The 13,888-nt window shown below is 45.7% G+C and overlaps 1 protein-coding gene across 1 annotated transcript in view; it reads left to right on the forward strand.

Annotated features, from left to right (window-relative positions):
- The window catches only part of STK24 (serine/threonine kinase 24), a 94,418-nt gene extending 93,391 nt beyond the window's left edge, over nucleotides 1–1,027 (forward strand). Inside the window, exon 11 of the mRNA XM_082246161.1 lies at nucleotides 196–1,027. Within this exon, the coding sequence (XP_082102287.1) occupies nucleotides 196–232 (37 nt within the window). The 3' untranslated portion in view covers nucleotides 233–1,027. The remainder of the gene's footprint in view (nucleotides 1–195) is intronic.
- Nucleotides 1,028–13,888: the final 12,861 nt, after the last annotated feature.

A 13,888-nucleotide genomic window follows, 5' to 3' on the forward strand; every position in this document is an offset into this window, starting at 1 on the left:
TTTATAAGCCTGTAGGAGCCGCTACTTTGAGCTGCAATGTGCATGAGCCCTAAATGTGCTTTCTTTTATCTCACAATTCTCAAATATAGTTTATGGCTTGGTGGTAGGTAATATTTTCATTTTATTGTATAGTTTAGTTAGGAAACCCAAGTTTTACAATAGGAGATATAGTAACTTTCTGTTTTATAATTCCAGATACTCCAAAAATGGAGCAGACTCCTCACCACATTGAAGATTTATTTCCTCCAGCTGGACCTTACCTTCTTTCTCTGCGTCAAGCTTCTCGCTCTTCATGGGAAGTCACAGACTGAGGACATAGCTTTAATTATATCTGGTTACTGTTGAGTTTGGCTGAACACCTCTAACGAAAAGTTATAGTTTTATGATTTGACTATTTTTTGTAATTTAATGCAGACACAGACACAGGTATAGACAAACAGTACTGTGATAAGGCAGAAGAAGATATTGTGAATCCTCAGGTATCTTGCTCTAAGCAGTCAGCTCCTCTGGGAGGGAATACAAAAGCTGCACTGGATCTTGTGTACAGAATTGTATATAGAACCATTTTTACTGAATTCAGCCCAAGGCATCCCCTGTCTGCAAGCAGGAGAATGCATCTGTGCATAATGTTTTTGGATGAAGTATTTAAAAGGCCAGACTGAAACTTTAACCTTTTTATTTTTGTAAATTTTAAATTGCTTGGGGGGTGAATTTTATTTTCTACATCCGATCTTTTACTTTCTGAGAGAAATGATACATGAAGCTAAATTGACATATTTTACAATGTAAAATTGATTATTGGTATTTAGAATTCTTTAACTTTGTATCTACATTAATAAAATGTGAAGCTGGGTACTGTTAAGCTGGATTGCCAGGAAATTTGTAATTCCATCAATTATTGCAACGAGGGGCTGGCACAGGGTTTGTGTTTGCAACCTTTGTTAATGAGAATGAATCACAAACTGATGACCTCATTGAGTTTGGTATAGCAGCATTAGTTGTAGGGGCTCATGCAAACGGTGTCCATCAGTTTTCTTTGTAGCACAGATTTGAATTCTTACTGGCAAAATTTTATTGGTTCTTAAACCTCTTAAAGAACCACAACAAGGACATGTTTTCCAGGTCACATCATACAATTACAGGTATGCTTCTACTCCGATATCAGAAGTATGAGCTCGGTAGTGGTAACTGGGAAGAGGTTAGGCAACCATTTTATACCAGTTCAAAGAGTGTTCTGATTAGTGCACTAAGGTGTTCTATGAAAATATATGCAGCATAATAAAGACGAATCTTATCCCAGCTGTCTTTTTTCTGTAATAAAAAGTAAGAATTTCATTTGAGATCAGTTTTTGGACATTGGATGTTACATTCTTTTGGCATTAAACAACTACGCAAAGTAAGTGATCTAAAATTAGAATCGACCTATTGCCTCTAACTAGTGGACACAATAAGCTGCCTATCGCTGAAGCATAAAGTAACTTATGAAGCCATATAGGACACTGATTAAGCTTCATATCCTAACCCATGTAGCACCTGGCTACATAATTTATATGGATACTTAAGTTACATCTAGGGCACTTAATGTCTCCAGTGAGTAACATGAAAATGTCTTATTGCACAAATGAAGTGAAATGATCAGTTTGGCCTTGATTGTAATCACCCCTGAAAACCATGATTATGAATGTGTTGGAAGTATGCTTAACATGTTTATGAAGCTCTATGTGTTTTAATTGTGCTGAGACAGAAAAGGGTACGTCTTGTAAGTTATTGCTTATTAGCAAGTGATGAGCTATCATTATTGGCCTGGGAGTGCTTTGTGAGCGGAGTCCTGTTCAGAAAGAATAGAGTCACAGGCTCTACATATTTAACTGCAAAGGTGCAGACAATGAAGACTGTTAAGTTGTACAAGGTTAAACGTTAACTATTCTTGTCTGTGTTTTAACATAAGTGATCTCTAATTTGTTTCGTAGGATTATGCCCATGGTTTATTCTTTGGTATATATATCTAAGCAAAAGTACAGTACCCCACAGTGGTCTAAACTAAGAGGTAAAATATGATTGTTATGGGTTTCTGTACTTTATAAATCCGCACTCTTTGCACTGCCTTATATGAGAAGTCCATTTGTCATACTCCTTTATTCATTATTTCCTAGGCCTGTTCTGGGGACATAGAGTTCTTTATAGGTACACTGAGTTTCTTGTACAAATAATATAACTAGGCTCTTTGTAACCAGGGATATATTCGTTTAAACACTGCTTTGGCAGTCAAGTCCTTTCTATCAACAGCTGGGGGGAGGGGGGCAATGCTACCAGCTTCCATATACTTACTGCAGCTGTTAACCCCAATAACACAAACTGCAAAATGTATGATATTTTATATGTTTCTGCTTGGAAGCAACATTTAATGTTTAAGTGACCAGAGTCATTCCAGGGCAGAATTTTTCTTTTTCTCCAAGACAGCTGCAAAGTTCTAGAAGTGTAGAAGTTTGTGTCTTTTTACTAATAAAGGGGCCCTACGGAGCTAGCTCTTTATGGTCAGGGCTCTCAGCTAGCTAGCTATTTATGGTCCGATAGGGGAATATTCATGATTATAGACCCCTCCATGACATGGTTTATTCAATTGGCTAGGATGGATTTACATTAGAGACCGCTAGCACCAGCAGAGTTTACATCCCCGTACAATAACCATGCCCGTTTATCAGATGCAAACCTGCATGCTGATAGAACAATCTACCTTTTTATAATTTGGCCAGATTATACATGCACAGCTAGCCAACATCAAATTTCTTTAGTTAGCTTAAAGGATATGTTCACTTTTAATATAATAAATGCACATTTTTGTTGCAAGTTAAAAAAAATTGCATTTTTTTTTGTTTGCAGGAGCATGGGAAGCGTTGCACCAGCGCTTAGCAGATTGCTGATGCCATGCAGGTCTCCTGCACACTGTCAGTGTGTTGGGGCCATGGTAGTTCATTGAAAACTACAAGACGACACCCGCTAAGGATTTCGGGCTTGTTGTTCATTCAGACACGCACGGAGTTGTGTGTCTGAATGACACGGCCACGTAGGTGGAGCCCCGCACAGCCGTGCTGTTTTTCAAACTGTGGCAGCTAGGACAGTAAACTTCTCCCCATACTGATGCCATGGGGGGGGCACTGGGAACATGTTCCACCCTAAAATCCGGTGTACAGTATTCCCTGAGGTGAACTTATTCTTTAAGAAGCAGTGACAGTGCCCTGTTGTAGAAACATTTTTGTCAAAATGCCAGCTGTCAGGTGCTCACTGTAGCAACTACCAGCTGAGAGTTGATGTTGGCTCCCAGAACCTTTAGTCTAAACTTATACAGGAGATTAAAGCTGAATTATAGTCCACGCCTAAAAGTACTGTGAAACCTCCCTCCCTCTTATTGTATCCGTTTTTTTTTTCTGATGCCATTCTTCCTGTACTGTGCAATCCCTGTTCTTAGCCCCTTTTTGGGTTTAGCCCAAAAGCAAGGCGAATAGAAGAATCCTCCCCCCTGAAATGTGGTATTCTGACACTGTGGACTCTCTGGTGTCAGAAAACACTGATCGGTGTCTGAGGCCACTGCTTCAGAAAAAATTTCTAGCAAGTCTTTTTGACAGCAATCGATCATTAGATCAAATTCTGTCTAGCGTGGGAGCAGCCACACAATGTGTCTGGTCCCTGCTGAATCAGCTACATTTTGGTCATTTTAGTCCTCCTAGAACTGAGGGTGCTGGACTAAAAGCATAATTTTCACAGGAGAGATCCATGTATTCCACCACTAGCAGGGATGAGCAGGCGAAATCCTGGTATACACAGCCAAATATTGGCCGGCTCAACAGAATCCGGCCGACATGCAACCTATGTTTACAGAATCCAGTCTAACAACCGGCTTTTATTGCACGAGCATGCTGGAAAATCATCATCCGATCAGCACTTCCTGTCAGTAGCTGTGAGTGATGATCAGTGTGTCCTGGGGGGGGGGCAGGGCGTAGGGGCAATTCCCCTTTCAGAATACAAAACTGCAGCAGGGGAAATCGCTGTACTAAAATAATTTAGTTAGTACACAGACTTTTTTTTTTTTTTTTTTAGCCTGCTGGGTTGAGAAAAAAAAAAAACACTCCCCATGTGTACCAAGCATAACTATGGTCTCTCTAGTCTCAGTTTCCTCAACTAACAGCTGGGATGCTGAGCTGTAGAGAGTGGCATGTCTCCAAGTATCTACGTAGTCGGTTAGGGTGACTGGTCATGTATAAAAGATGTCATCTCTCTGAACAGCTGAAGATGCCACTTTTTACTTGGGATTGCTAAAAACAGGGGCAAGCAGCAGAGGAAAGCTTCAAGTATTGTAGCAAGTGAGTTAAAAACCACATTGGAAGATACATTTGTGCTTGGAATTCAGCCTAATATTATGCTATCAGGATATTTAGTCATCTGTTAACATTTATCCTAATACCAACTTCTCAGTGTGCAGCAAAGTAACTGCTATGTAGTGGTTAAATCTCACAGGAGCAAGAAGGACTATTGGCCTATGTCACCCTACCTGGATTGTGGCTCTTAAACAGGCTCTTAAACAGGGGAGTAATACTTACAAAGATCCTGCATTGCTCGATCATCTTTGTGCTGAAATACACAGAAAATGGGTGCATAGATTTATATTGGCTAGTCTAAGAGTTCAAAAGGACAGTCTTCTGTGTAAAGGCCAAGCATGGGTTATCTTGATGTTCTCTGTGCTCTTTCCTCAAAGTACAGGGCAAAATGCACTGCTGCTGGACAGGTTTAGAAACCACTGTTCGATGTACAACCAGTTTTTTTTTTTTCCTGTTCTTTAGTATATATACATATAAAGCTGCAGTTTGTTTCTCCATTTGTATTATTGTGTTTGATTCTCCTCATGGGCAAAGATCCAATTCATATCACTTAGTCTGTTGTGTTCTCTGACTTGATCATATCCGAATATGAAGTTACTTGGATAGCAAACATAGCAGCAGATACAGTACAAATGTATTTTAAGCACTGAAGTTGGACTTGGAAGACATTGGCAATTAAATATTATTCTTCATTTAAAAAAAAAAGTGTCTGTCGTTTCTTGCATGCATTTAGTTACCGGCAAAGCTGTCTTTTACAATTGCTAGCAGTTGCCAAAAGAAGATATTTCTTTATGAAAGAGGTTTAAGGCTTAGTACACATTTTACAAACTTGGTCATTTTATATTAATCATATGATGAAAAAATTCATAAGCGTTTACCTTGAGTAAAAATCAGATGTAAAACAGTAGATGTAATATGCCATTCTTGGCTTTTTCTTTAGAAGTGGAGAACTTCTCTTAGCGCCTCCTGAGCCTATATCTATTGTTCCTTTTACTGTCACTAATAGTCCAAGTATGAAAACACGTTCCCTGAAGATCAAATTAGAATTTTCAGTGTTCCTACTAACTGCACTGCCAATACCACTGTCGTTCACCTGTTCCCGCCCATACTATAGCCGAAAGATAGATACAGTGTGGGCTTTCTTTGCTTGGGAGGACGTCCTCCCGTGATCACGATGTCCGTGGGGGGGTAAAGGGCCAATTCACTATATAAACACAAGCTGGTTATCAGCATTCCTTTCTTTATGCTGACCGAATGAGGAGAGCCAATTTATTCCATCATAAATAATGAAAAATTACCTGTTTGCAAAATTGTATATCTTTTTCCTTCGTTTTGCAAAAAATAAAAAACCCAGTTGTGATTAAAGACCACCAAAATAAATCTCTATTTGTGTGAGAAAATAAGAATTTCATATGGCTACTATGTAGTAGGGATTGACCAATATTTTTTCAGGGCTGATACCAATTTTCTGTACATTTAAAGTGTTTTTTTTTTTTTTTTTTATAAATAGACCCCAAACCCCTCCTGCACTTAAAAGCATTCAAAACGCCAAGTTTGGCTATTTTAAATACTGTAATTCATTTTTTTTTTAATCTGGTGCCTTTAAGGCTCCACTAATCGGAAGTGATGTCATGACACTGCTCCCAGTTTACTACATAGGAGACCCAATCAGAGTAGATTCCGGCTTTGTTCGGGTCTTCGGCCAACCGGTGGATGTAGCGGCTGGTCACAGGAGACCCGGGTGGAGCAGCTGGAGGGGGGGGGGCTTCCCCTCCCGGTGCTTGTAATAACAGCCGAGTGGCTGATTAGCTGCATTGGTTATTACAAAAAAGCCGACCGTCAGCTCTAACAAACGGTACCGGGGTGATGCCTGTAGCTGCAGGCATCCCTCCGGTACAACCACTTGAAGCAATATCGGCAAGTTTGTGACCAATACTTTGAAAAAAATGAATATCAGCCCCACGACAGACGGTCAATCCATACAGTGTAGCACGACCACGTCATTCTCATTCACAATGTGACCACGCTGAAAATTGGCCTGGGCAGGAAGGGGGTAAAAGTTCCCAATAGGCAAGAGGTTAAAGGTAATCAACTAAAGTCTCTCTCAGAAACAAACATTTCAAGAATGTTAATAATGTGTATTGTCAGGGTTCACACTAGCCCTCATGGTAAAACAGGTTATTACGGGGTGTTACAGTTGGCTCAAAGCAGGGAGTAGTGTGGTTGCAAGGCTTTTTTTTTTCCTTTTAACTTTATTTGATGCGACACTTCGCTCATGTCAGCAGGATGGTGATACAGTGCCTTGCGAAAGTATTCGGCCACTTGAACTTTTCCACCTTTTGCCACATTTCAGGCTTCAAACAAAGATATAAAACTGTAATTTTTTGTGAAGAATCAACAAGTGGGACACAATCATGAAGTGGAACAAAATTTATTGGATATTTTAAACTTTTTTAGCAAATAAAAAATGGAAAAATTGGGCGTGCAAAATTATTCAGCCCCCTTAAGTTAATACTTTGTAGCGCCACCTTTTGCTGCGATTACAGCTGTAAGTCGTTTGGGGTATGTCTCTTATCAGTTTTACACATCGAGAGACTGAAATTTTTGCCCATTCCTCCTTGCAAAACAGCTTGAGTTCGGTGAGGTTGGATGGAGAGCGTTTGTGAACAGCAGTTTTCAGTTCTTTCCACATTCTCTATTGGATTCAGGTCTGGACTTTGACTTGGCCATTCTAACACCTGGATATGTTTATTTGTGAAACCATTCCATTGTAGATTTTGCTTTATGTTTTGGATCATTGTCTTGTTGGAAGACAAATCTCCGTCCCAGTCTCAGGTCTTTTGCAGACTCCATCAGGTTTTCTTCCAGAATGGTCCTGTATTTGGCTCCATCCTTCTTCCCATCAATTTTAACCATCTTCCCTGTCCCTGCTGAAGAAAAGCAGGCCCAAACCATGATGCTGCCACCACCATGTTTGACAGTGTGGATGGTGTGTTCAGGGTGATGAGCTGTGTTGCTTTTACGCCAAACATAACATTTTGCATTGTTGCCAAAAAGTTCGATTTTGGTTTCATCTGACCAGAGCACCTTCTTCCACATGTTTGGTGTGGCTTGTGGCAAACTTTAAACAACACTTTTTATGGATATCTTTAAGAAATGGCTTTCTTCTTGCCACTCTTCCATAAAGGCCAGATTTGTGCAGTATACGACTGATTGTTATCCTATGAACAGAGTCTCCCACCTCAGCTGTAGATCTCTGCAGTTCATCCAGAGTGATCATGGGCCTCTTGGCTGAATCTCTGATCAGTCTTCTCCTTGTATGAGCTGAAAGTTTAGAGCAGTGGTTCTCAATTCCGGTCCTCGGGACCCACTAACAGGCCAGATTTTAAGTATTACCTTGGGGGATGCAGACTAGAATACTGCAATAACTGAGCAGCAAATGAGATCACCTGTGATGTAATTTAGTTATCTTGCAAACGTGGCCTGTTGGTGGGTCCCGAGGACCGGAGTTGAGAACCACTGGTTTAGAGGGACGGCAAGGTCTTCGTAGATTTGCAGTGGTCTGATACTCCTTCCATTTCAATATTATCGCTTGCACAGTGCTCCTTGGGATGTTTAAAGCTTGGGAAATCTTTTTGTATCCAAATCTGGCTTTAAACTTCTCCACAACAGTATCTCGGACCTGCCTGGTGTGTTTCTTGTTCTTCATGATGCTCTCTGCGCTTTAAACTGACCTCTGAGACTTTAACAGTGCAGGTGCATTTATACGGAGACTTGATTACACTCAGGTGGATTCTATTTATCATTAGTCATTTAGATCAACATTGGATCATTCAGAGATCCTCACGGAACTTCTGGAGAGAGTTTGCTGCACTGAAAGTAAAGGGGCTGAATAATTTTGCACGCCTAATTTTTCAGTTTTTTATTTAACAAAGTTTGAAATATCCAATAAATTTCATTCCACTTCATGATTGTGTCCCACTTGTTGATTCTTCACAAAAAAATTACAGTTTTATATCTTTATGTTTGAAGCCTGAAATGTGGCAAAAGGTCGCAAAGTTCAAGGGGGCCGAATACTTTCGCAAGGCACTGTATATGGTGTCATCTAGTGCATTGTGGAAAAATGCAGAAGCACCGCATTTTATTGCAGCTCACCATACTTCACACTAGTGTTGTGGTGTGAACAGGAACATCCGAAACAATTGTTTCTCTTTCGTTCATCGATGGACACAGCTCCTTAGGATTCTTGACCACTGGGTTATACTGCCCCTAGGCAAAAAAAAAGAACTTGACTATGCCTATAGGCAGTCGCAGGAGGTATACTTTTTTTTCTGCCTACTCAGGAATAGGGCCCTAGTTCCTTCCTGGGATCTCTGGTTCTTTCACTTTTTCCTTTTTAAATTGCTTTTTTTTTTTTCCTGCTGCAAGATCTACAATTATCTGCTAGACTGGGTGACTGGCTGGATAATCTAGAGCAGTAGTTCTCAACTCCTGTCCCCAGGACCCACTAACAGGCCAGATTTTAAGTATTAACTTGGGGAGATGCAAACTGGAATCACTGAGCAGCAAATTATATATCACCTGTGAAGTATTTCAGTTATCTTGCAAACCTGGCCTGTTAGTGGGTCCTGAGGACTGTAGTTGAGAACCACTGATCTAGAGCCAGTAGTCCCCTCAGTCTGGCCAGTGAGTGCGTGAGCAAGTGCAGACCACAGCTCCACGCTAGGTCGGGTACGACATAGCCCAATGGATGGGGGCTGGCCTGCGAATTAAACTTCTTGCGAGGTTGCATACAACTGGGCATCGGCCTGCATTGCAGCATCCCTCCTGGCCTACAGCCCCCCATTTCGATGGGGGGGGGGTTCTGTCTGAAGCAGTACCCCGCCTGGTTCCCGGTATAAGTAGCTGTCCCCCCCTTCCCCTGGAGGGTTTTGGGGTGGACGCGGGCCCCTCCCAGGGATAGTCGGACCCCCGGGTTTGCCTCCTTCCCATTAGCCCCCTGTATTGTGGTGGTCCCTTTGAGTCATCCAATCTGGGGGTAATGTGGTGGTTTGGGCTGTTGCTGGGGCATGGTGCTGTAATAGTGGAGGGGGGGGGGGAGTATGCCGCCAGCGGGGCTTGGACTACCTGGTGGGGGCTCTGTGCCTGGTTCCCCCCCCCTCCCTCTGGTATTGAGGGATCACACCTCGAAGCCGCCTGGAGTGGCCATTGTGTTGTAGATTTTATGGCTAGCAGTCATGTTTCTCTTACGTCCTCCGACAGTCGCTGCCCCTTCATATTCATCACCAATGGGGTTAATGACCTTCTCCGTAGGAGTAGCTAGGCAACAGAATATGTTAATATTAAGGCTTTTAACATATCCCACCCCCACGGGGGTGGTCCCCTCAGTCAATACCCTCCTACTTCCTGTGTCCATACCTCAGTTTCAATGTCTAGCTTGTCAGGAGTAGCTGGATGTCTCTATGCTGGGGCATTTTGTCTCAGCCTTTTCTCTTTTTTTGATTTTATTTGAAGTTTTTTTCTCTCTCTTTACTTAGCTGTTCTTTTTTGTCAGCTGTAGTTAGTTCTTCTGATGAAGAGGATCGTGCGGGCTGGGTCTCGGGCTGATCCCCCTGGTCGCAGGTTGTGGGTCAGTGGCTTCCCAGTCTGCCTTCGAGCGTTCAGTCAGGTATTTTTCCTGGCACAATGAACGACCCATCCCTGCTCGCTGCAGGGATGCTAGGCGAGGTGGCTACCTCACTGGACGCCTTGCGGTATCGCTCCGCAATCCTCCTGCGTCCTGGCTGCGACACTCCCTGTCCCATGTGCAGTGGCTTGATCGCTTGTGCGGGTTCCCCACGCCTTTTAGGAGGTAAGTGTATCTGTGTGGGGACCTGTCTGTTTGGGGGGTGTCAGTCTGGGACTGTGTAACCCTGACCCTGTTCACACTGCTGGAATCCCTGTCTATCTTGGCTGCACTTTGTGACATGCAGGGAGGGGGGCTGTGCTGCACTATCTCTGGGATCAGAATGTGTGCTGTTCTTCATTTGTGACAGGCTGTGTGCTGCGGGGCATGATGTGTGTCATGTTTGTGCACACTGCGGCGACCGCTGCGGCGGTCCGCCATTATTTTTTATTACACTGCATGTGATAGTGTTTTTTACTGTGGGCGGGAGCGGCGCTTTTCGGCGCCAAGCGCCGCCATTTTGGCGGTGATCGCTCCGGCCTCATGCTGACACTGTAGGCAGCCATTTTCTTGTAGCCTTCCATAGGCTTTAATAGAGCGCCCTGATTGCATCACTTCCTCTTCTCCTGGGTGCACCGATCGAGGCAGCAGCAGCAGCGGTGGTCTCTGCAGGTTTTTACCTATCTATCCTACAAATCCTTGCCTGAGTTTCTGTGCCTTTTCCCTGTGGGGGCTTGTGCTAGTGTGTGAGTGCGGTGGGCTGCGCTGACCGCGCTTTTAAAGGGGCAGTTGCTATTTATTCTCCTGCTATATTTTTGTTTGGGGGCATGGATTCTCAGGAAAGCAAATTTCCTCTCACCTTGGTGGGAGGCCAAGGGGCTGCTGTTTCCCCCCCCCCCAGGGGGTGATTTGGCTGCTGTTGTGGCTAACCTTGCTGCTCAGGTGCAAATGCTTGTGGCTGCTCAATCCACAAAACGGCCCAGGGTTTCTATTTCCGAGGGTGAGGGTGATGGGGCTGCTATGGCTGGGGTCTCCTTGTCGGGGTCCCGTTCCTCCCTGGATCTTGTGGGATCAGAAGTGGAGGCTGAGGTGGAAGGGGTTGATAATTCTCCCCCTGGCTCGTCTGAAGAGCTTGCACTCATGGATGAATTGGTTGCTTCTATCAAACAAACACTGAGCTTGCAGGATGAGCCATGTCCTCCTGCTGTTTTAGCTTCCTATGGGACGCAGCGGAGACGCAGAACTTCACAGGTTTTTCCCTGCACTGATGATTTTCAGCGCGCTGTTAGTGAACAGTGGCGCAATCTGCGGAAGCCTTTTGCTGTGCCAAGTAGGTTCAAGCTGCGTTATCCTTTCACGCCCGCTACTGATGAACGTTGGTGTGTGCCACCTCCGGTGGATCACGCGGTGGCGGTTTTGAATAAGTCTACTGCGATTCCTGCTGAGGATACGCTGGTGTTCCGGGATGCGACGGACAGGAGGCTGGAGTCTCTTACCCGTCATACTTATTCGGTTACCGGTTCTATGCTCAAAGCTATTTTTGCTTCGCTTATGGCAGCTCAGGCTGTCGCACATTGGACGCAGGTGCTTAGGCGCGTCCTGGTGGCTGATTCTGCCCCTCCGGCGACGCTGGCTATGGTGGATCAAATCCATCAGGGTGTCATGTATTTGTGTGATGCGGACTTGGATATAGTACCGTTGGCTGCACGTGTGCACAGTGTGGCGGTGTCGCGCCGCCTGATTTGGCTGAAGTGTTGGTCTGTGGACCAGTCTTCGCGCAAGACCTTGGCTAATTTGCCATATAACGGATCTCGTCTTTTTGGCGACTCCTTGGATACTCTGATTAAGGGGATCACGGGTGGTAAGAGCACGCTCTTGCCCCAATCCCACAAGGCTAAGGCGGCTCCTGGTAAGAAGACCGCTTCCTTTCGGCCCTCTCAGGGTTCCTTTCGTGCCTTTCGGTCACACTAGAAGGGCAAGCCATTCAAAGGCCAAGGCTCCCAGAAGAAGCCGCGGACAGGTAAGCAGAAGTCTGGCCAGTCCGGATCCACTGCCCATAACAGTGCAGCCTGAAGGGGCGCCCTCACCCAGTTCTGGGGTGGGGGGACGCTTGCTCGGTTTTCTTCAACCCTGGCTGGCCCGCATTCGGGACAGGTGGGTTCAGGAAATCGTTCGATCTGGCTACAAGATCGAGTTTCTCTCCCGGCCGGAGAGCAGATTTTTTCCCTCAAATCTTCAACTGTCTCCAGGGCGTTTGCGGGATCTGCACCTAGCGGTGCGGGACTTGCGGGCTCAGGGAGTAGTGGTTCCGGTGCCTCATCAGGACAGATTTCAGGGGTTCTATTCCAATCTGTTCACCGTGCCCAGGAAGGAGGGCAAGGTGCGTCCGATTCTGGACTTGAAGGCTCTGAACCGCTTTGTGCGGGTTCGCAAGTTCTGCATGGAATCCCTGCGGTCGGTGGTGGCTGCCCTGGTACCGGGGGAATTCATGGCCTCCATCGACTTGAAGGATGCGTATCTTCACATCCCCATTTTCGAGGGTCACCAGAGGTACCTTCGATTCGCCATTGCGGAGGATCATTACCAGTTCGTGGCGCTGCCTTTTGGCCTCGCTTCGGCTCCACGGGTATTCACCAAGGTGCTTGCACCGGTTCTGGCTTTGTTGAGAGCCCAGGGCATATCTGTCCTGGGGTATCTGGACGACATTCTGGTTCGGTCTGCGACCAGCCAGGGTCTCGTGAAGGACCTGTCCATCACGACGCAGACTCTGCAGGAGTTTGGTTGGACGATAAACTTTCCAAAGTCGACGCTGTGTCCGTTGGCTCGTCTTCCCTACCTGGGGATGATTCTGGACTCAGTCTAGGCGAGGGTCTTCCTGCCGGAAGACAAACTCAGGTCTCTTCAGGAAGAAGTCAGGTCCCTCAGGGACGTTCCGTGTTCGTCCATCCGGACGTGCATGCGCTGTTTGGGATTGATGGTCTCGGCTTTCGAGGCGATTCCCTTCGCCCAATTTCACACGAGGGGTCTACAAGCGGAGATCCTGTCCAGGTGGGACGGGCGACCGCGATCTCTGGAGCTCCAGATTTCATTGAGTCATCTCACCAGAAGGGATCTTCTGTGGTGGCTCCAGTCCCCGACGGTGTCGGGGGGCAAGTCCTTTCGTCCTCTCTCATGGACGGTGATCACCACGGATGCCAGCCTGTCGGGCTGGGGTGGTGTCCTGGGCGTTCTGTCCGCACAGGGAACTTGGTCGGTGGAGGAATCCTCCCTTCCGATCAACATTCTGGAACTACGAGCGATAAATCTCTGTCTGCGACGTTGGTCGGACAGGCTGCAGGGCCGTCCGGTTCGGGTGCAGACGGACAATGCCACTGCGGTGGCCTACATCAACCACCAAGGGGGCACCAGGAGTGCCCGAGCGGCTCGGGAGGTGGCCGAGATTCTGTCTTGGGCCGAGACTCACGTCCCGGCGATAACAGCAGTTCACATTCTGGGGGTGGAGAACTGGCAGGCGGATTATCTGAGTCGCCAGACCCTGGACCAGGGGGAATGGTCCCTCCACCCGGATGTCTTCCAGATGTTGTGCGCGAAGTGGGGTCTTCCGGAGGTGGACCTGTTCGCGTCTCGTCTGAACAACAAAGTAAAGAGGTTCGTGGCAAGGACGCGCGATCCTCGGGCAGACGCGTTGGTAGCTCCGTGGCATCAGTACCGACTGATGTACGCATTTCCACCGATTCAACTGCTGTCTAGGTTCCTGCGCAGGTTGAGCTCGGAATTCAAAAGGGGGGCAATGATCCGATTCCCACCAAAACACTCCTCCATCCCAAAATATATACACAAACAAGAGAAA

Source organism: Pelophylax lessonae, assembly GCF_965119305.1.
Source record: "Pelophylax lessonae genome assembly, chromosome: 2".
NCBI classification, from domain to species: Eukaryota; Metazoa; Chordata; class Amphibia; order Anura; family Ranidae; genus Pelophylax; species Pelophylax lessonae.